This window comes from Rhinolophus sinicus, linkage group LG12 (assembly GCF_036562045.2).
Source record: "Rhinolophus sinicus isolate RSC01 linkage group LG12, ASM3656204v1, whole genome shotgun sequence".
NCBI classification, from domain to species: domain Eukaryota; kingdom Metazoa; phylum Chordata; class Mammalia; order Chiroptera; family Rhinolophidae; genus Rhinolophus; species Rhinolophus sinicus.
The window spans coordinates 8,002,589-8,026,094 of record NC_133761.1 but is presented as its reverse complement, the minus strand read 5'-3'; the positions used below and the strand labels follow the sequence as shown (position 1 = coordinate 8,026,094).

General features: G+C 38.6%; 1 protein-coding gene across 11 annotated transcripts in view; it reads right to left on the bottom strand.

Moving 5' to 3' along the window:
- Positions 1-23,506, bottom strand: part of CYRIB (CYFIP related Rac1 interactor B) — a 130,700-nt gene that overhangs the window by 2,313 nt on the left and 104,881 nt on the right. For 10 of the 11 annotated variants that reach the window (XM_074316755.1, XM_074316757.1, XM_074316756.1 and 7 more), the window contains 8 exons: positions 21,040-21,161; positions 16,018-16,123; positions 10,429-10,565; positions 9,315-9,392; positions 7,287-7,403; positions 6,178-6,257; positions 4,851-4,977; positions 3,116-3,186 (listed from right to left, as the gene is read on the bottom strand). In XM_074316755.1, coding sequence (XP_074172856.1) covers positions 3,116-3,186; positions 4,851-4,977; positions 6,178-6,257; positions 7,287-7,403; positions 9,315-9,392; positions 10,429-10,565; positions 16,018-16,123; positions 21,040-21,161 — 838 coding nt within the window. Of the gene's footprint in view, positions 1-3,115; positions 3,187-4,850; positions 4,978-6,177; positions 6,258-7,286; positions 7,404-9,314; positions 9,393-10,428; positions 10,566-16,017; positions 16,124-21,039; positions 21,162-23,506 lie in introns of those variants that run through there. The other variant, XM_019723814.2, reaches the window with a different exon arrangement.

Genomic DNA, 23,506 nt, shown 5'->3' with positions numbered 1-23,506 from the left:
ACAGTAAGTGACAGGTGATGCAGCAATGACTAAGCTTTCTGTTGTATTTCCCAAGTGCACACAGAGTACACCAAGTTACACATAACCCTACTGATGCCAGCAAGTAAGAATCTTCCCTCTCAGTGGGAAGAGTCAAGTCACGTGCACAACAAGACGTCTACTGCTCAGTAGCTGGAAGTACTGCTACTCAGCAACATACTGGGGGGACACTCCAGGAGTTGTAGGGCTTTCCTTCCCACCCAGACACAAGCTCGCTCTCACTCCTTCTGAGGGGGGTGTTCTCAGACCCTCCTGGACAGCGCGAATCCACAGGTGCGCTGCATCACCACACTTACCAAGAAAGGGACAATAACATCCAGTGTATGTGAAAATAAGGTATGAACAGGTATGGTCTGATTTCACTTTGTGCACAAAACAAAGTCCTTTTCCACGTGTAAATGACTTTTCTACTGAAGAAAAGCAACTCTCATTTACCTTTACTCTTACATGTAATAAAGAAGGTGATCACCTAGCACTGAACCTTAATTCCCAGTCCTAGCTTTCTTTCTCCTACGATCAAAGGCATTTGGTTCCATTTCTCCACCTGTAAAATGCAGGCCTGCCTTGCTGCTTTCTCTTAATCACATACTCCTAAGCTGGAGGTACTATATAATTACTGCAGAAAAGCATCCAAAATAAACAACATATCTATGTTTGCAATTATCTCCCCTTTTAAAATTTTTTGGTGATTAACTGTTGGCTCTGAGGGAAACGACCTGCGGGAAAAGAAGTGAACATCTCCAGTTCAGAACACTGGCTATTTCCTAAAAAAGAAAAGAATTCAGCAGAAATGGGTTCCATTCTGTAGACGTGTAAATAACAATTAACAGCCGCATGGTACTTTTGGGATTACAAACTGAGTGAAGCTATCAAGGGTTATGCGGGTTTAGTTTGAGCAGTGTTTCTCAAAGTATCGGCATCAGCGAAGGTGCTTGTTTATAAACTGAGCTGCCTAGGCCCCACCCCAGACCTAATGAAGACATTCTGGAGGCGGTAACCCGGGAATCTGCATTTTTCATATCCATCCAGAAGATTCCAAAGCACACTGACATTCAATCACATAGCAAACCTAAGGCTCAATGATACAGAATCATGTATATGGGATTTCAAGAGTGAAATCCCAAATTTGAAAACAGATTCTGACATTTATGAGCTATATGCTCTTCTGGTCCCTCAAGAATTGAAGGTAAGTCTCTGTACAACGGAGATACCGCCAACATTCCACACCCACCACCTACCTCACAGAGCCACGGAACAGATGAAATAAAGTTATATTTATGAAATTACACTGTAAATTTACAGCGATATAAAAATGTTATGTATTGACCATCACCACAAAAGTTCCCAGGTGAAAAAATAAGAACCAGGCACAGAATATGCTCATTATGAATAAAAACAGTTCAAGAGTTATCTCTGCAACAAACTTCTATTTTCTAATTTCCATTATATATTTGAAAAGGAAACTTAAAGCTGGCAGGCAGCTCTTGCCTCAAGGGTGCTTTTCTCCCCCTCGCCCTCAAACACAGTTGCCGTGGGGGCACTAAAGAAAAGCAACTCCCCATCTTTCATCACAGCACTGCCTTTCTTTGCCCTAATTCGGAAGTTAAAGAGACCGAATTGCCTTTAAACTCTGAGAGATACAAGTAAGCTCTGGGTTTTTACATTAATGTTTGAAGCACAGTCCCTTCAAGGTAAAGCGATACCAAAACTTCCTAGACTAGACCTCAATCACCTCTTACTTTTAAAAAAAGGATTCCTGTCACTTGACGGCTTTGAAGTCTCATCACCAGAAAGAAAAGGGCTTGGGAGAAAAACCAGGCTGACAGGGACACGGGGAGTCTTCACAAAGGTATCAAGTACAAAAGATTCACAATATCGCAAATATTGGTAAAACCAACGAAAAACCTCGAGAGAAAAAGTTCCAAAAACTTAAGGTTTTTGATAGGCTTGTGGTTGACAGAGTTTGACACTGTAAGGATTTTTTCTTGTTCTATTATCTCTCTATAATCACTCTGATGGTCATTTAGAAGAGACCTCCCAACTGTTTACAGAATACTTCCCGTAATCTTAATAAAATTATTTGATGGCTCCACTCAGCTAAAATGACACAACTTACATTTTGCTTTATGACTTACCAGGGTGACTAAGCTTTCCAGAGAAGTAACGATGTTTAGCTTACAAAACATGGGGAATATAATACTGAACTGGAAATCATTTTATTCTATTATGTGAACTACATGACACTTCAGTGAGAACAACAAAGATGGCCTGTGACCTCAGAAAAATTACTAAATATTTTTGTGTTTAAAAAATACTAAATAATTTTGTGTACAAAAAATTTTTGTGTTTAAACACGAAAAAAAATCAAGTAACAAGAAAACCATCTTTTATGTTACAGAAATTATACCACCAATTAAATCTCTGTAGTCAAGACGTTATGTGCTGAGATTCTCATTTGAAATATTCCAACATTTTTAGGAGCGTCACTAACTCAATCAAGTTAAGTCCAAGCTGAGAAAAGACATCAAATCATGATGCCTTATTTCCATTACAATACACAAAAATAATAGACATCTGTATTTGAGAAATGTAATCACTATATTAAAAGAGCCAGTTATAAAACAGTTTGCATGGTATTGTTTTGTAAGAAGATAACTATTATATAGAGCTATGACTATATACAAGTGTAAAGAAAAAACTCTGGAAGGATATTTACCAAAATGTTAATAGCAGCTGATTTCAAAACAGTGACATTTCACAATTTCTTTAAATTTTTCTGTTTTCTGGACTTTATTTACAATTAGCATATACTATTTCCATTAAAAAGTAAAAAATAAGTAACCCTGGCTTCCAGAGGGGTAAAAAGTGAAAGCCAAACTCTTCAGCAAAGTGAAGTTGTTCTTCTCACTTGCGCACACAGCTTGTTGTACAAACACTGTAACCAATACTTGAAAGCAAAATGGGATCTTCGCATTTCTGAGTTGAACTTGTACGTTCATATCCTTTGTGCTATGGCACGGTGAAGGCCCCTCTTCCACGTTAGCTTTCTGACCCGCACGCGTGTGGACATACACACCTGAGAGCATTGAGAAGACCTTCTACACTATTCGGAGGCTGGTCCTTAAGAACTTTGATACAACCTTTCATCTAAGGAGCAAAGGAAACAGAAAAGGTGAAACATCTGCTTTTGCATCTAATATTCACTTTTGAAACAGTCATATTTAAACTAGCACAACTATAGAACTCAAGAGAAGTTACACACCAGAAATGTAATTGTTCTTTGAACAGGAATAAACATCTACCCAAGTGTTATTATTTTCAGTTTGTCAGTCAAACACAACTTTTCAAGAATCAAATCAGTCACACTGAAGCACAGCCACACTAGGGAGGAGACTCAGGGTCAGCTAAGGGAAGACTTCCTGGAAAGGGTGTGGAGTAGCCTTTTGCAGGACAGAATGGACATGCTGGCAAGGAAACGAGGAGCTTCCCAGGCAGACAAACGCCATGACAAAACTAATCCAGTGTATCCCACGCAGAGGACAGGATTTTGTGGAGCTGAGATGACTCGCACAGAAGAGTTTACAGAAGGCCTTAAAAGCCAGAGGGCTCACTGGGAACTGATGGGGGTGGCAGTAAAGACTTGCTCCCAATGACTCAATGAAGATGACACTGTGAAAAACCATAGCACAGTAGAAATCCATAGGCTTTGGAAGCCATGGAGGTGTGGGTTCAAAATTGACTCTGCCATTCACTAGCAGTTGTATTACTTAATCTCCCTAAACTTTAGTTTCTCTATTTGTAAAGGGGAGATAACACCTACATCTTAGGAGTATTTTCAGAGTTAAATGGGAGAACACATGTGAAATTCCTGGGACACAGTAATCGCTCAATAAATGTTAACTCATCTGTCTTTACATTGGATGAGTATGAATGAAGGCAGGAAGACTGGCCAGCAATCAGTAATCTAGAGAGGAAATACCAAGAGCCTAAACTAGTGGTGAGAGGGAAACTGGAGGAAAATTCACACCAATACAGGTTATAATTCTGAGAACCAGATGTGACAGGGTGAAGAAAGAAATTACAAAATAGAGAAACCAGGGCTATAGTCACAAATTATTATGATTCGGGGGAGGAGGGAAAATAGGTAATCTTCAACTTTTTTCACTGGAGCACCTCTACTGACTTTTAATGTACATCTGGAAATAAATCTTTTGTTTGAAATAGCCTTTGGCCAAAGGAATAAAAAGATACTATACAAAATTTCTTGTATCTGATTATTTATATTGCCAAATGTGCACAAGCACCACTTACGAGTAGGAGGTTACCCTACAAGGGATACCCTGAAAGACAGTACAGTTACCCTCAGTCATCCTACCTGCCTGTACACAGTAGTTACCCTCAGTCATCCTACCCGCCTATACACAGTACAGTTACCCTGTCATCCCATCCGCCTGTACACAGTAGTTACCCTCAGTCATCCCATCCGCCTGTACACAGTACAGTTACCCTCAGTCATCCCATCCGCCTGTACACAGTAGTTACCCTCAGTCATCCCATCCGCCTGTACACAGTACAGTTACCCTCAGTCATCCCATCCGCCTGTACACAGTACAGTTACCCTCAGTCATCCTACCCGCCTGTACACAGCCTGTAAGAAATACCACGAGAGAACAGAGGCAGCCCAAACCCACCATCAGACTACAAAACTGAGTTCTGGGACACAGCGCACGCAGCCTGCTATCTCTGTAAATAAAAGCCTATGCTTTCCATTTACGGACATGACGGGAAATACATAAAACAAAGTAACTTACATCGATTTTTGAAGTTTTGGCAAATGCTCCCACTGGATGTACGTGGTCATAGAGTATTATGACGCCCACCATTACCCTCAAGCAGAAGGACACTGTCTCTTCATTTGTAAATCTGCTTCTGTATTCCCTGGAGAGTAGAAAAGATACGGATGGATGAGGCACATCAGAAATTAATGAGCTGGTTCAACTCTCAGCTGATGCTGCAAGATGCACCTGTTAGTCTCTAAAAGCGATACTAACATCGTGCTACCCCTCTTCTCTGCAAGCAGATGCCCAGAACATGATGTGGGTGGAGCAGTTATCGCACACATTCTGGCCTGTACGCACCTTGGTATATTACCCCTTCTGCACAGCACACACCAATTTTAGAGAAATCACCGTATGAGGAAAAACCTCACTAGCTTAACATAGCAAGTATGACGGCTACTTAGGGGCTAATTTCATCTCAACACATTCCTGTATTACTAGATTTAAATTTTTCTAAAATTCAATCATATTCTTCTCATTTGGGGAAAAGGAAAGAGAACTTTTGTCTATACAGAAGGCAGCATGGCACAGCAGGAAGAGTCCACAACCAGGATGAGGACATCCATCCAGGCACACGAGTGGGGTCGGCCTCTGGGCGTAAGTCGCATCACTTCCCAGGACCTCGCTCTCCTAAATGAGGGGGGGGGATAATGACTAATAGCTGCCCTCTTGCTTCATAAGGGTTTGCAATAGGTGCCATATATAATAGTGCTTTGGAAAATAAAAGGCTCCACAAGACAAAAGTTATCTAGGAAAACCGTATGTCACTCAGGAATACAGGAGGGATGCTTCCCACCTGTGATAGCAAAATCCAGCGAGAAAACACTGTGTCATACATTCTAAGTGGCTTAAGAAAGGAGAAACCCAGAAGAGAATTCAGGTGAGTGTTGACAACAATGAAGACTGAGGACTGAGACTGAGAGAAAGGGAAAGGCAGAAGACTAACTCTAGCGCTCTAGCAGAAGGCAAGGTTCTTGACTGAAAAGGGAGAGAGAACGTTTATGAGAAGCAAAACCCAAAGAGCTTTAAAGCTCTTCTCCTACCCTCCAAAAAAAGCACCACAAAATCCCCACTATGAAGAATCTACGTTAGTCTGACTGGTCAGAGGTATCCGGAAACCAACTGTACTTTGCCCTTAACCAGAAGTTCCATTAAGCTGTCCCATTATTTTAATTTTGTTCATATGTTAACACTGGCTATTTGGGATACACTTAATTCCCACCTTCCAAATATGACACTGTCATATCTGGACAACCACTTCAAGAGGACTGTTAGAGAGAAAAGACCAGCTAATACTCACGGTGTCTCCAGCATGACTCTGCACACACTGGCCATGGTGCTTAGACAATCTGTGGTATTTTCTATTGGTAAATTTTTATTCTGTAAAAGTGTATGGAGAACAAAACAAGTAAAAGTGACAGTTATTACTTAAGTATAATTTAAAACCTAGCATAACATGAAAAACTTAGCAACTTTAACACCTGGCTCCTACTCTTCATTGTGTAAACTGCGCAGTGGATGGCAGATCCTGCTCTGAGCTCGGGGCTACAGCTACGAGTGGACAGCCAGGACCCTGCCTCCCGAGGCACTGACACTCCGACAGGTGGGGACGACCACAGCACGCAGACAGGGCCTCACAGGCCATGAGGCATGTGGATTTGTCCCATGGGTGATGGGAAGTCACTGGAAACATTTTAAGCAGAGGAGGAAGGGAATGGGGTTTATATTTTAAGGTTACTTGGCTGCTCTTTGGAGAAAGGACTATAGCGGGGCAAGAGTGGCAGAAATAAGAACAGTGAAAACATCAACACAGTAATCCAGGTGAGAGGGTGGTGGGCTCATCTGGAGAGGTAGCAAGAGAGGACGTAAGTTTTCAGATTCAGCATCTATTTTGGAGGGAGAGCCAATAAGACTGATGGAGTGGATGTAGCAGGTAAGATAAAGAAAGGAATTTAGGATAATACACGTAAGTTATTTTCTTGTACAGACATACTGTGGAGATATTGCAGGTTCAGTTCCAGACCACTGCCAATAAAGCGAGTCACACTCTTTTGCTGGTGGAGGGTCTTGCCTTCAACTGATAAAAATGCAACATCTGTGGAGCGCAGTCAAGTGAGGGGCAGTAACACGAGCTATGCTTATACAGTGGGACTTTGAACTGAGACAGGAAAGACAGGACACAGGTCTGGCTAGGGAAAACTATCAAGACTCTGGTTTGGTCACGATACTACCCACCCGGAGGGAGGCTGCAGATAGGTGGGCCTCGGGGAGGGGCGGCACCAGGGTGTACGTCTGGGAGCCCATCCGCTTAGCGCTGGCACTGAAAGCCGTGGGACTCGCTGCGCTCATCGAGTCTGCAGGCAGGCAGAAGAGCAACAATGCAGAGAAGTGGTCCTGGGTGGTGCTTACCTCCGACACAAACTTTGTTGTGGCATCACTCAAGGTTTTCAGCATTGGGGTTGCCTCAGCATAAAACAAAGACATTCGATTTGCCAATTCATTATTTACTTCGTTTTCTCCTTCTGCCTGTGTAGAGAAGAGCACTTGATATCAATTCATAAATCACTAAATATGACCTCGTTTATAAAAGGACCAAGGCTGAGTGCTAATGCTTGCTAAATTAATCTGATAGATACTCTTAAATTATACTTTAGACCCTCAAGTGCAAATAATACTTAAATATTCTTTAAAAATCAAAAGATTAAAAATGGTGTCAAACAATTTTTAAAAAATATTTTATATGCTATTAGGCAATTCAATGAAATGTTGCCGGGCTGCCTTCTGTGTACAGGGATTGTTCTAAACGCATGGAAGACAGACGATGACGGACACGGCACGCTCACTACCTCCCTCAGGACCACACAGGATCCACAGTAACATGCTGAGAGAGAGGTGGGAAAGCGGTGTGACAGAAAGACTAAGTTAGACTGGACTCAGGAGAGTTAGGCTCTTGCAGGTGATGACGGGCAGGTATACAGGTGTGCGAACCAGCCAGAGGGAAAGAGCATGTTTTCAAATGACTTGGAAGAGTGTAACTCCGCGTAATTCAATGTATTCAGTGTAATATGTGGTGGCACCTAGTAAAAGGTAAGGTTGGAAAGGAAGGTCAGGGTCAGACTGCAGAGGCTTAAACGCTGGCTTAAGTCCTTCTGCATGTGATGACGGAGTACTTCAAGTGTCACAAGAAAGGAATGACAAGTCAATTTGCTAAAGAAAGTTAGCTGATGACAGTGGGCAGATTGTGCCAAAAAGAGGCTACAGGTTAGAAAATGAATTCTACTGCTATAGAATTACTGCCAAACAGAGTGAGAGTGAGGCTTTCAATTGGGACAGACGTGATGAGCAGATGAGAGGAGGAAGAGATTTCTGAGGTATTTCACTTGACATTGACTGGATTTACCTATAATAACAGAGTGAGAGACAATAATACAAAGGTAACCTAAATGTCTTTGGCCGTGAGTGATGGCAGGATGGGGACAACAGAGGATTGGGTGTTTTGCTTTTATTTTATTTCACATGGTAGGTATGAAAAAGGCAGCTGACAGGTCAGCCTCAGAGCAGAAACTGGTCTATGCAAAACCACATACTGACGCAAGTAACAGATGCTTCATGGAAGAGAAATCTTTTCTCCAACCCAGGGCCTGTCTTAGAGCAACCACTTCATAAAATATTCAATGGGGAAAAAATGGTTTCCTTTGGTATTTTCTTAACCTCTTACCCCACTCACCACTCTTTATATACTTATATGGCATTTCTTTATTAAATTATCTACTAGAGGCTAGGGCTGGTCCTAGAAATTTCTCTCTTTTTCACACAATATAGGTTCTCAAAATACCCAGAGAACAAGATAATTTGTTTTCTTCCTAGTTCAGGTTTCACTTATGGTATTTGACGCCTCGGAGGGAGAAAAGCGTATTAAACAGTGTAAGAGGGGAGTCGGGGGGCTCCTAAGCCTAAAGAAAGCAGAAGAGATGCTGTGCCAGCCATGGGACAGAGAAGCCCTCCGGCCAGGTCAGGAACAGAGGTGACACCTCGCTCTCCCCTCCTGATGCCAGCACTTCTACCCCAGGCCAACTTGCCTCCAAGATTCTTCCATTCTAAGAATAAGGGGACAAATTCCTCATAGTCACTAATTCACAAAATTATTGTGCCATTAAAATGAGAATACATAGAGAAATTTGATAAGTACCAATGTTATATAGACAAAAACTAATCTTACTGAAGTAGTCATAGGAATGTACGGGATAAAGTAGGGAAAAAGGTAAACACAATATGGTTTGCTACGTTTTGCCCTTTCTTCCTACAGCTGTGGTTGCCCATGGTTACTAAATTAATTACTAGCTTTAACTTTATCAGAATGAATGAACAAATAAAAGAATTGAAGGAACTGAGAGATGAGTTATTATTACCATCCCCCGATTCAAAGCATTAACTTACTGGAACATTATTAATCCTCATACGACTCAATGTTCTTCTATAATAGCTGAAATCATTCTGTATGGCAGGATTTGTCATCTAAAAAAGACATTTATGAAAGAAAAATGTATTATGAACTAAATGACACTGTAAAAATTAAATGAAAAATCTATTAAGTACAGTTTTTAACTCATTAAGTAACATTCCCAATTTGTAATACCATTTTAATAACTAAAACTGCTATCATGCAAAATGGCTTTTTTGCACTTAAATTATGTAACACTGTACTCAGTCTTTACTGAAGACATAAAACTATACAGACTAATTTTTAGTCACGCTCAGTATGCTTCCCTTCTTCTTTGCAGTAATTTCAGGTAACATACTAAAAGGTTGTTTGCCTAAAAACAGTATTACTAAATAAACAAAAAACAAGAAGGAATTTGTAGGTACTTGTTTTGGAATTACAATAAAAGTATGCATATATGGTCAATCTTCAAACAGACTAAAATGTTCTATACAAATTATCTATGCTCAAAGTGTTATAAAAGAGAATAGTTGTTTAAGATGCATTCATAAAATGCTGAAGTTAGGAATCCAGCTCTGCCATGTTCTAGACGAGGTACCCGAGGCCCTGAAAAGTGAAAGGCCCAGCCTTCTAACTGGTTACTGTGACAAGGACTAAAATGCGATGCAGGTCTCCTGAGACGAAACCTAGCGCTTGTTTCTTTTACATGCCCTCCTTCTAACAATGAGAGGCAGGTACGTAGGCAGGTAGGTAGGTAAGTAGGTAGGTAGGTAGATAGATGGGGGCGGAAAGAGGAACTATTTTAACATTTTTATATAAAAGAGAGTAGACATCAACTGGGGATGAGCAGAAAATACCAGAAAAGGTCAACATTGTTGTTCTAGAAATATTTTTTAAATGAAGTGAAATGAAGACAGAATACTGGGTAATTTGCTATTTGCTATGCATATATCAAAAGACCTGTTGTAATTTTTAAATTCAGTTTTCCATACTTGCTAAGCACCATCTGGCAGCATTTAAACACCTTTTCACAAGGTCTCCAGGCATTTCCTCCGAGTGCTCATTAAAACTCATGATTTTCATATAGTCCGGGCCAGCAGAAAATCCTACCTTGAGTTCATCAAACCGGAGTGTGAAATGAAGGATTTCTGCAAACTGTTTAGCAAGAGCCTGCTCTCGCTCGAGATGCTGGGTGGGAGAATATGGGGTACTTGTCAAGGCTCCCAGAAGCCCTCTTAATGCTGCTTCTAAAGGAAAAAGATTAAAATGTTAACCTGTTTATATCTCCCTGACATTTGTTTATTAAAAAGTGAGCAACTTATAAATGTTACAATTTCAATTCTCGCAAAAGTTAAGATCTCTTTAAAAATCTAAATACAATCACTCAAACTGAACACTATTTAATAGAATAAAAACCTTAAAGGGACTCATTCAATTTTGTAATTCTATAAACCCAAGTTCAAAATAATGCCAAAATGTAATCTGAATGAATTACCACGATCAAAGGGCAAAATTCATATTCTCACCATTCGACACAGCATTGATTTGACCTACAGCTAAGTAACTTCCTCAATGGCACTCCACCCACAGTAAAATCTGTGTGTGGCTATGACTGAACTACCAGCTTCTCATCCTCTGCATACACTGTTTATTTATAAATACGAAACTGCTTGCTTTCAGCTACTAAAGGAAACAAAATATTTCATTTAATAATTAGCTTTCCGAGTTTCTTAAGAAGATGGCATCTCAGGATCATAATATAAATATTCTAATTTATTACATAAACAAAATTGGCCCTTTGACATAAATGCTACTTTTGGAATGCCAGACTAATACTGGGTTTAAAACTGGATATACTGATATTTCACTTCAAAAAAAATCATAGAAATAAAAATATTCAGTTAGATTACAGAATCAGAAAACCATGCTAGATTCTATTCAGAGACAAGAGTTTACAGAATTAGGTGGTGATCCGACTTTAATAAACAAATATTTCTTAATGATAATAAATTAATGCAGATCATCAACCCTTACCTACAAAATTACCAGCTCTACTATTTATGAAGACCTAATTGTGAGCCGACTTCCATGCTGTGTGCTTAACCTAGTCTCTCGCTTAACTTAAAACCTTCAACTCTGACATGGGTGATACAGCGGGATAAAATGAGTTTCAAAGAGTTAGATGCTAAGGGCACAGCTGGTAAATGCCAGGTGTTTCTGACTCTACGGCCTTCTTCTTTCCACTAAACTAAATAGTTTCTCAAATAAAAGCAACATTCTACCTAGCCTTCTGTAATCTTATAAATATTAATCTGTTGTTTGCCACCAGTAATACGTACTCTCATGTGTCTGCTCTGTGCCAGGTACTGAGCTAGACACGTCATGACATTATTTGTCATCCCCACAGTAACTTCAAATTGTAATTGTCATTTTTTAATAGTAAGTCAAATCAACATTTTGACTGTCTACTATGTGCCAGGTACTAGGGAAACAGAGATGAAAGCAGACATGCTCCCTATGCCACATGGAGCCTGATTATACAAAGAGAAGAAAGAGAAATTACTACAGTTGTGATGTGTGTGGAGAAGTACACAGTACAATAGAAAGGGATAAACCTAGAGCCTCACCCAGTTAAAGACTCAGGAAAAGACCTCCCTGAGCAAGTGACATCTGGGCTGAGACTGGAGTGTCCACCAGGGAAGAGGAAGTTTGTGATGTGACAGGGCAGGGAGCCAGCTCCTGAGCTGGAAAGAGCGAGATCCAAGACTAAAACAATACGCATAAAATGTGTGCCATAGTATGCATCCTGGCCTTGTCACCCGAATGTCCCTGGACAAAGTATTCAAGCCAGGAAGTGGTATCAGATTAGCGTTTAAATACTCCACTTCACCTGCAGTGTGGAGAAGGGACTGTAGGCGTATGGACGGTTTACAGAGGTGCAAGCATGGATGTGAAGGTCAATTAAGAGGGAAAACTTTTTTTTTGGCTACTTTGAAAAATAGTTTATTTCTCCCAAGGTTCACTTCATTGTTAATACAAGTGGAAAGCAAAGTTTAAAAGATATGAGAACAGGAAAAAACAACAAACAAACAAAAACCACACCAATACTGTTACAAAACAAGAGTGCTCCAAAAAATTTGCATTTCCTAAATTGTATCAGATCCCAGGGTTAATTCCAGTGTTCAAAGCACTCTGCTGCTTAAGGGGATGGAAGACCCCCCACCCCACCCCAGAGGTGGAATCAGGTCACCTGGCTGAGTTGGGATGGCCATAGTTACTAAACTTGTGTCCATGAATGGCTGAAGCCCTCAGTGGCAGATCTAGCACAAAAGGGGTACACACTCAAGGTGACAAGGCTGCTTATCTTAATCTGCCTTTAAAGCAGCTAGGTGCCTCTCGCCTTGGGGGCCTGCTGATATGAGACAGTCCTACTGGCCTACAATGCCCGGAGTCAAGAGAGGAATCAGAGACAGAGGATCCCCGGTGGTGGTCCAAGTCTCTGCCTGAGTTGGAAAGAAAGGGAGGTCAAAGAAGAGGTGACACAGGGTTTGGTCTCTCTGATGAAACTCCTAAAACAAAACCACATGGTTATGATTCTTAGAAAACGTAGATGACAAGGAGGAACTTAATGGGCCACTAAGCCCTACATTCTGGAAGAAATTAAATGGTACACAGACCAGTGCAGAAGCCAGTACTATATAAGAAGAGACCACCTGGGAGAAATAATATAGACTGACTAGTCCACAAGGCAGAGCAAGAAGGGGAAACGACTAGATGATTAGGAAGAGGGGGCCCTGCAGAAAGTTCCCCATTAGAGACAAGAGCAACTGCCACCCACCTACTATCAAAGACCAGTCCTTGAATCCTCAGAAGAGAACCCAAAGGATGTGCACTGTGGGGGATTTAAGACAGCCAAGAGAGACAACCACAGTTGCTGTGGGCACTCCAGAACCTTTAGAACAAATTTTGATCAATTTAACCCAGTGAAAAGAAGTCAACATGTCGGAGAAACTCACTCGTTATGATCTCTGGAGATGGTCCCTACCATAAGCCCCTGGACCAGGAGGGAGAAAGACTGAGGGGAGACCAAGCAGTTTATCTACAGTCTGATCACATGACCTTCCCTTACGAAGCTGCCAGAAAGGCCAAGCCCTATGGACAGAGCTCAGCATCTTCCAAATTAGTCAAGTGATCCCTTTCCCATCCCTCTATAAATACGCAAATGGCAAGGGCTCAGGTCCCTCTTCTGGAGTGCGCCCACGGGGGTATCTGTACAACCCTCTCCTTCAGACTGCAAGATTCCGTATGCTTTGTGCTGTGTATCCTCACCTCTGGCTCAACAGTGAGGCAAGAAGAGAAGAGACAAGAGAGGTAGTGGACATAACGCAAAGGGCTCAACAGACTACAGTTCCATACAGGACACTAACGCTCAGAGAATGTAAATGATGTGGCCAAGACCACACAGCTAGTGACTGACAAACACCAGCATCCAAATATAGGCCGTTATGCCTCCAGAGCCTAAAATCCAGCGACCACCTCTCCTAAATACCCATTATTTGATACAGCAGATGTGTGTATTCATTAATCCATCACTTCCTCACGCATTCAACAAACACTGAGTTCCTGTCACATGCAAGCAAGGATATGCATGCATCCTTTCAGCCAGAAAACTGGGAACATCACTCACCAGGTTATTGGCTAAGAGATGAGGAGGAAGCCATCAGATCTTACGTTTGCACTTCGCTCAGAATTTGACGGAAGCCCCTCGAACACTATAAAGAAGGTTCGAGGCTCCCACATGAGACCCTGAAAACCAACAGCCTTTTGCTATTACCTGTGTTACTACAGACCTCCCCACGACAGAACACATACCACTAGCCTGATTTAATTACAATAGTTAAGATATAAGAAAACACGTAAGCCTGACTGGTTTGGCCTATTTTACAATTATTCTCTTTTTTACTGGCAAATGCTAAGAGACCAAGATGAGCTTGAAGACCTGAGCAGCGCCTGAAGCAATTTACCTATAAATGCAGCCAGGAACTAGCAGCCCCAGAAAAACTCTAAATCTGCAAAAGTGAAGATAACCACAATTAAAAGACCTAGGCTCTGAAGCCACAAAGCAACAGACTTTGGAGAAACACGACTGAAAGGCAAACAGTGTGAAAGAACCAGCTGTCGTGCTTGGGAAAATAAAGTACACCTCTTACTTCTAGTGAGAAAAAGGGTAATTCATAAAACATTTCTATCTCAACCATTATTTAAAAGCATAGCTTTAAAAAAAATAAATAAACCAAAAAAAGCCCAAAAAAACAGAACTTCACCTTTAAAGCAAAAGCTGCAAACAAAATGGCAAGCAGCTAATATAATAGAATATGGAAAGCAAGATGTAAGTAAACCAGGAAGCGCGAGGAACCTCTTGCAAACTGGAAAGCACGTGCCCTAATGGACAGAGATGGTCCTTGGTCAGCGCCGGCGACTGAGAGGCAGGTCAATGAATCAACTGCTGTCTATGCTCCTGATTTTCTCAAAATAACAGAGACTTAAAAACAAATCCCCAAACCCAAATCATTACCAATTTTTAAAAATTATTGATCTTTTTTTTTTTTTTCAGTTACAGCTAACATTCAACATTATTTTATATAGTCATGGGGACGTAGAAAGCAGCATAGAGAATATAGTCAATAATACTGCATGGTATGGTGCCAGGGGGGTATTGGCCTAATCAGGGGTTCACTGCGTACATTACATAAATGTCTAACCACTGTGCCGTACACCTGAAACTAGTAATTACCGATTTTTAAACCTGGCAACTAATTAAGAACTGTTAAAAACCATGAGGACCAAACAAATCACATCTCAGGTCTAAATTTAGTAACAAGCCCCCAATGCGACTTCCACTTCATGGTGTGGTTCTTCTACTAAGTTGTTTGTATCCATGTAGCATGCATAACGTTTATGAGATTCAAACATCAAACTATATAAAACACGAGTCCAGATCTTCAATTCAAATGTTTCAAATTTCTGATGCATCTATACCCCTCCTCTATGGCCACAACTTCACACAGAAAAGTCCCTCCAATTTCCATCTTTCAAATCACACAGCAGCTAAATGGCTAAATCTTACCTGCTCTGCCTCCTCCTTCTCCGAGAAACAGGATCCCACTTTGCTCACTATTGCACTGAAGGCACAATTCTAATCTGAGTAATTTTCCCCATGTGAGAGAAAAAGCGAATGGTTTTGACTTCTTTTTGCTTTAATAACTCCATCGGTAACTTTGGGTATATCACTAGCGCCCTGTTTCTCATCTTGTACAGTTTTATATATGAACTGCTCATAATCAGCAATGATGTTAAGAACACGAACATCTAAATAATCCAAGGGCCTGGGGATTAGTTTCCACATCTGGGAAAGGTAGACTGGAGAGAAATCCTAGCAAGTGGTTTCTCCTACTAGGGCCCCTTAGACTGCAATGAAATCAGAGATTTCCTTGTGGAAATCATAATTCGTCAAGGAGAATGGTCTAAATAAAGACCTGGTTGACAGGGATGAGAAGATTGTGCTGTAATCTTACAGTCAAACAAGCTATGGAACATATAAATTTAGCAATGTGAATACAAAAATGCTAAAAATTACTTCTGGTGTCAGTAAATGTCTTTTTCACTAGGGAAGTCATAATTACAAGACTTTCAACTTACCTAACCTCTGAGAAAATTCGTAAAATTTCTTTAATTTGCCTACTAGTGGAACAACTGCACCCCACGCCTTCTCTTGTAACTTCTCATCTGCTGGATGCTGGATTGCCTTCAAAATCCAAAGGGAAAAAATGTTAAGATTTTTAAAAATCACAAAAGTATACCTTTTACATTAAAATATAGGTTTCAGCAAAAGTCAGAAACCCAAGTATAATCTATAAAATACCGACTAATGGAATGCTGAGAGGGCCTTCTCCACTCCATAGATGCAGCAAACCTACTGTGATACATTCTTGTTAACCTTGCAAAGGACATGGATATAATAGAATAAGAAATCACACAATATATGGTTGTTGAATGTATTATGCCTTGGTACTTTTTAGAACCATAAAAGGAAAACATTTTATAATGTTCCCCATGCCGCAGACAGGCTTTCTTAGTAGTTCTTTGTCAAATAATTATTTTAGTGGAATAAAAGAAACCAAAAAAGGAAGGCAATAAATGAAATAAGATACCAACTCTGGGAAATGACTAAGAAACTTGCAATAATTCAAATTCCAGGGTCCAAAGTAGCTTTAAGAATCTTAGCAAACACTTAAGAATCTAAATCAACCTGAAATACGTGACTTTCATACTTACTCCCTCTAACTAAAATCTTATTCTGGAGTCCACGTTTTCTTGGGTTTTCCTGAATAAGACTGTGAAAACTAGTTGCAAATTTGTAAGGGGAGAAAATAAACCATAATCTAGAGACCTTAATATAAATAGGAGTATGCCTCTTTTTAGGCCCAGTCGTTCAAACCACTAGGCAATATTTTGTGAATATAGAAGGCTATTCCCAAAGAAATGTTATTTTCTTGCTTTCACCTTTCTTTTGCTTTTCTTGATCTTTTATGCAACTTAATGCTCTTTTGACAACCTGGCTTGCCTCCTCTAACATCTTCTAGCAATCAAAACACACCATCTGAAACTGAAACTCCTAAGCAAGGCCAGGGTTCAGGGGCCCCCTATAAACATTATCAGGAGGTACTGACATGTTTAGATTTCCCCAAGGCACTAGTATTCTGACTCCATCTACGCAAAACCAAAAAACAAGAAAGCAAAATAAAGTTGAAACCAGATAGACTCAAAGGATGGCCTGACTAAATTAGCTACAAACTAAATAAATGGGCCATATATTGTCTAAGCAATGTGCTTTATAACCTTGCCATTATATTCAAATTTTCTTGATTTTTTTTATATAAACCTTTTTAAATGATGCTTAAACACAACAGGAGTCTGAAGTGAATCCCATGTATGTGACTATCCAGAAGTATTTTAATGATAAAGAAAATCTGACACTACAACATATAACAATCTTTATTTCACATTATATTAATATGAATATTTCAAAGGAACTGGGACATTATCCTGATGTATATGAAAAACACTTTTAGCCTCAGCCCTTTTAGTCTCAGCAATGTTTGATAGCAAGTAGTAAAAAATTGTTTATTTTATTTATTATTCAGGAAATGAGCAAGTAGATAAAAAATTCTAATTTATTTTCTTCGGTAGAGAAACCAATCCAACTTTTCTTGCAAGAATCTAAAAATGATTTTCTAAGTATCTCCTCATTGCCATAATATCAACATGTTCCAGCAAATGTCACCCACTTTCATAACTTGATACGAGTTAACTACTTCCTGGCTCTGCCTGGACTGGATTTAGAACTGAAGACTGGCTGCTCTTTTATGACATCTTACAGTTCTTACAATTCTGATTCCTCTCCTGATTTCACATCGGTTTTACTGCTGTTAGACCATGTTTTTGGTACAGCACCCATTACAGCCCAACAGGCAGAAGAGCACTTGTAAATGTCAAAGCTGAGGTTGTCACGAAGCAGGTAGTCTAACTCTCATTTTCAAAACTGGTGAAACTGTCAACGGCTATATCAAAACAGTAGTGGAAAGTTCTTATTTCCATCTCTAGTTGGTTCCTCCTAGAGAATAAGCTTTGCTTATTTAATAGATTCTACATTAAATCTAATTTTATTAAGAGTCCTGTTTAATAAAATGCAATTTAAATAAAATATATATAATTCAATAGCATCTTTTGGAGACTATTTTCGAAAATGTAAGATTCTTATGCAAGTGTACAAATAATTTTACAGATCTTATTTTACAACACATTGCCAGACTCACTTCCAAAAAGACAACCATTTGACAATATCATCTGCACTGATTACGACTACCTGTTTTTTCATAAACCAACCAATATCGAGCTTTTAACAATGTATTATTGTATACAGTAAAACTTCTTGACAGTGATGTGTGCTTATGAGCAAACCTGAACTGTTCTCTACTGTCAGCGCTTTCTCACAGGCAGAGGGGTTCTAAGTCTTCATGCTGACCTATAACAGTTATGGTGGTTGTATATGTTCTCTGTATATTTGGTATATAGTCAGCTTTTATTTGTACCTTCCTTTCTTAATTTAAATTGTTTTTCTACTATTCATAAATCTTTTCTGCTTATATAGTTAAACCCAAACATCAATATACATTCCTCAGTGAAAATTTCTTCAACACATTTATCTGTCTACAAAAGATTTAAATGCTGTTTTTTAAAAAGAGTTTGCTAGCTTACATATTTTATATCTGTTTTATTGACCTAGTTCTCTGTCCTTAATTCCTTTACCCAACAGTTTAGTGATGGTACCTTTACAATATGTCTCAAAGCACTGAAAGGTGAATCTCTTACCATTGATTTTTATTCTCCTACTGATTTTTTAGTGTTCTTCAGTATTATTTTTCTATAACTCTGTTTTTAAACTTTGAAACATTTACTTTCCCGCATGACCACTCATGGAACACTATGAGTGAACTGTATGTGGCCACATTTTCTATCTCCTCAGGAAAGCACAGTGCTACTTAGTAACTATGGAGAACATCAATCTTTGCTTATAGCATTAAGAGCTCCAGATTTCATAGCTTCAAAAGCCGTCCTTGAAATGACCTCTACATAAACTTTTAGTTTATTTTACTCTCTTCTAGAAGATTACAACTGAATCTTATATGCATCCAATTACATCAACATCAAGACTTTAGGGAAAACCCTTCCCACACAGAAGCAGACCTTTAAACCCTTCCACTTAGGCAGTTTTAAAAAAATTCTAAGAGTTCTATCTTAAAAAAAAGAAAAAGGAAAAAGAAATCAAATAGGTAATGGCATTTTTTTCTTTATTATTTATGGAGACAACTGTAACCAGTTGATAAGAACTCAATTATAAAACAAACTTTAAAGAAGTTTAATGATATAACACTGATGGACATTTTCAAAGAAATAGCAGCACTAATAATCAATATGGAGAAACTATGAAACATTTTTAGAACAACCTGTGAACTGGTGTGACCTGTAGGGAAAGAATAATTTATCAACTAGTAAATTAGGATCCTGCTTAATGATTTACATCTTCCACTTCCATAAATGTTTGATTTTTTCAAAGTATGTTTAAATGTTTAGAGAACCTGAATGTCACAGAAATGGTTACATGCCTTTATTTATTGAAATCTTAAAGTTTTATTTAAGCTAATGATATGACAAGATTAGTCTAAAACTCTCGTATTTCTTCAACAGCTACTAACTGCTTGCAAAGCACAGCACTAGCTGCTGCTAACACAAAAGTCAGTGAAAAACCACGTCTACTCTCCTCAAGCTGGAGGTACAGTGGAGGAGAGAAAAACATCAAATATCAATGGTTTTTTTAAAAAAAACCTGATGGCTACCATATAGGAAACACGTGCAAAGTACCAGGGCAAAGGAATAAGAGGAAGTAGGCGATCATTGTGATTTGAAGAAAGGATAGGGATTGAACAGGAAAAGAAAAAAGGAAGGTGCACATGCCAGACAAAAACAAAGGCAAGGACGGGTGCATGGGTGAGACGTTCCAGAAGAAGCAGTCGGGGGCAGGAAAGGGAAGGTAAAAAAGGAATTCACATGATGTCACTTCCCTCAGGTAATGATATCACCAACTAATCTAAACTAGGAAACATGGAATCATCTAACTCTTCTACTTTTACATTAAACATCCAGCCAACCACCAAAACCTGTGTCCCTTAATCCAAAACGTTTCTTGAATTGTCTTCTTCTGTGCCTGCACTTCATTCTGCCTTCACTATACTCCAAACGCTATTAGAGGAACTGAGTTGGATATGAACTGTAGATCGATCCTTGATAGCCTTTGCACAATTAGTTACAGAGAATAATAAGAGAAGCAGAGGTGGGGGTAAATGAAGAAACAAAGCATGGGCTATGCCTTCGAGAAATGTGGTAATGAGAAAAACAGGCTAGGGTGTTTCTTTGAGCAGCGCAGGACAGCGGAGTATGTGTATGTGCCAAGGGAAAGAAGTCAGTAAGAGAAAAACAACAGAAGATATAAGTAAGAGAAGGAACTGATTAAAAGAACCAAGTTCTAGAGGAAGATGGAGAACAAAGGGAGAGAAGCCTTTGTCTTGGTAAGAAGTAGAGACACAGCTTCTTCTGAAACACAGGAGAAATGGAAAAAGAGACAGACAGAAAGAAACCTGGTAAGTTCAGAACTTGGGGAGAATAAAATTGAGGCAGTCCACACCAAACGTTTGCTCTGTGGTGTCAAGTCATCAGACAGAGTTGGGGCTCGCAGGCCTCAAGGACGACTTCAGCTTTCCCCAAGGACGCTTAGGAGCAGGAAAAACAGACTGGCGGAACAAAAAAGCCAAAGAAAATTCTGTTCTCTCCTCCTCTCCAAACAAAGGACAAACAGTTCCCTATGGATACTGCAAATTTCAGGTGTGAGAGCAAGCAAAAACAAAAACAAAATTTTTGTTAATATATGCAAATTACATTATTTGTAGCACACTGTTTTCCTTTTACTTTTATATCACTGCAACCACTTTCAAAATCATGCAAGTGCTCTTCCTTTACACATAATATTTAATACTTAAGAGAATTCTGAAGTATAGAAAACAATAGACGAAAATTTCAGTTTATTGGAAAATGCGTATGTTTTACCTCTCGTATTTCATGGCCAGCTCCTCTATATGACTGCAAGTCCTCCAAGATGCCTTCTGCATCTTTTAATACTACATTCACCTGATTATAAATTTCCTTCTCAGACTCTGTAGGCTGGGCATCTAAATAGCAGGAAAGCACAAGAAAATTCATAGTCACGTGATTTTTTTTTTTTAGTACATGTATAACTCTAAGCAATCCAAATTTCTAAAAATGACTAACATTTCATTCAGTGTTAACTTTGCACGTTTGAAAAGATTGATAATTTTTCCATGGTTCTGCACTTGAATAACTAGCCTCAACTTTGTAAATATCACAAAGAAGCAAGGGAACACCAAACGTTACTATTTATTATAGTTACAAATCATGACTTGGTATAGTAAATGAACTTGAAAATTATATTAGGTTGGTACAAACATAATTGTGGTTCAAAAGGTTAAAAAAAATGCAAAAACCGCAATTACTTTTGCACCAACATAACTCAAAATTTAAATTGTGATAGCATTAATAATCACTTTTTCTACTACTTTCATCACTGAGTAATGACTATAAATTCATCAGTAATGGTCTATTTTAATGCAACAGAAAAGTCCTACTACTATAACTTGCTCTTCTAAGGTTTAACACTTAAAACAACTTTATTTTCCTATAAACTTCATTTTAATGACTGAATTTTGATATAAAAAATTAAAAAGTATTTTAAAAGAACAGTTTTTGATGCTCCTCTTTTCTAGAGACCACTTTAAATTCTGTACCATTGAACTTCTCTGCTGATGAACACAAGGTCAAGATCCCTGCACAGAGAGTTTCAAAGTATGAAACAGCTTCAGAATGACTAGATAATGAAGTACTTGTATTACCCAGTTTTCAGCCCACAATATTATCAGTGAAATTCTTCAATACTAAAGTGAAAACTGAGTTCCTACATCCCTGAGGTTTAGTGAGAGAACATGAAGGGAAAATTATAGTTACAAAAAGCATAATCAGGAACACAAACATATGGGCATTTCCACCACCTGCAGTGTTAGCCGCACAACATATATTAGCAAATGACTAAATCTGGATTTCTCTCTGCTGGACTCCAGGTAACAGAAATTCTGTTTTTAATATTGTGGTCATTTGTTTCTCTAAGGATAAATTTTTTTAAAATAATTTTATTTTTTGGAGGATAGTGGGTGCTCTGTGAGGAAACAGAGTTTGTCTTCCCAACTAGGCTACTACAGATAAGGCATTAAGCACTTAAAATGACAAACATTATGATTACTATAATGTTTTAGAGAAAAATTATGCTGGCAGAATTCCTCCCTGCTAAAATTTTCTTACGAAGGTACGGGAGGCAGACCAAATATATAATATGAATTAACATTTTTGATAAATCTCTTTGTTTACCAATCATATAAAACTAGTACCTAGACTTTTCTTTCTGCACCCTCTCCACCTTCCCGCACAAATACACAGTGATTTATTTATTCCTTTCCTTAAAAAATTAAAGAAACTTAGTGCATACATGAAACTAGGAGTCCAGATGCCTAAAAACTGTAACTTTATTTTGCCCTTGGGGCAAGCCATAATTCAATTCCACCTATTAAACCTGCCAACTAGTCAAAAATATACCACGTATTTTTTAAAATCAACAATTATAGTACCAAATTTTAATTTCAGCATACTTAAAATAGTACTACAGAAACAATAAAGTAACATTTATGTGCAAAGCCAACTTAAGAATCTGTATTCTCCAATCTGTTCCCTTATTTTTCAAATTTCTTTTTCAAATACAAAAATCATGTATTTTTTAAATAAAAATATTATGATGAAATAATTACACAAGAGAAGCCAATTGAAAAATTAAAAAGACTCTGTATCCAAAGCTATAAAGGTATTACTGGGAGCAAATAGTGATATTGTAGCTAAATGATGTTTTAAAAATCAGAGTTTGTCATTTAGCAGTAATATCCTTTCACATTTAGCCAGACAACATTCTCCAAAGTAATAGTTAGACACACATTTTTAAAAAGTACACCTCATAACATTTATACTTACACCAGGTGCAGTAGAGAAAAATACTTTTTACATGCAAAACAGCAGTTTTATACTTTTTCATATGGATTGTGACTATAGACATACATCCAGAGTAAACACATATCAAAGTTTAAATTCATGAAGAGGGAATTCATGACAGAGGACAATATCTTGACTTTTATATATCAAAAGATTTTTGTAAAGTTTGCAAATACTGAACTATATATTTTTAGTGTGGTGACTAGTTGTTAACAGAAAATGTGACACTGAGACTTACATACAAAGATATATTATCAAGTAGACTTAAATAGACCTTGGAAGTGATTAATAATTATTAAAGATTTAATAAGTACCAAGAAATTTAAAAATAAAGAAGATTTCAGTTTCCTTCCCCTAAGGGTGGAAAAAATACCCAGCACCACACTGATTAAACATTTTTTAGACTGTC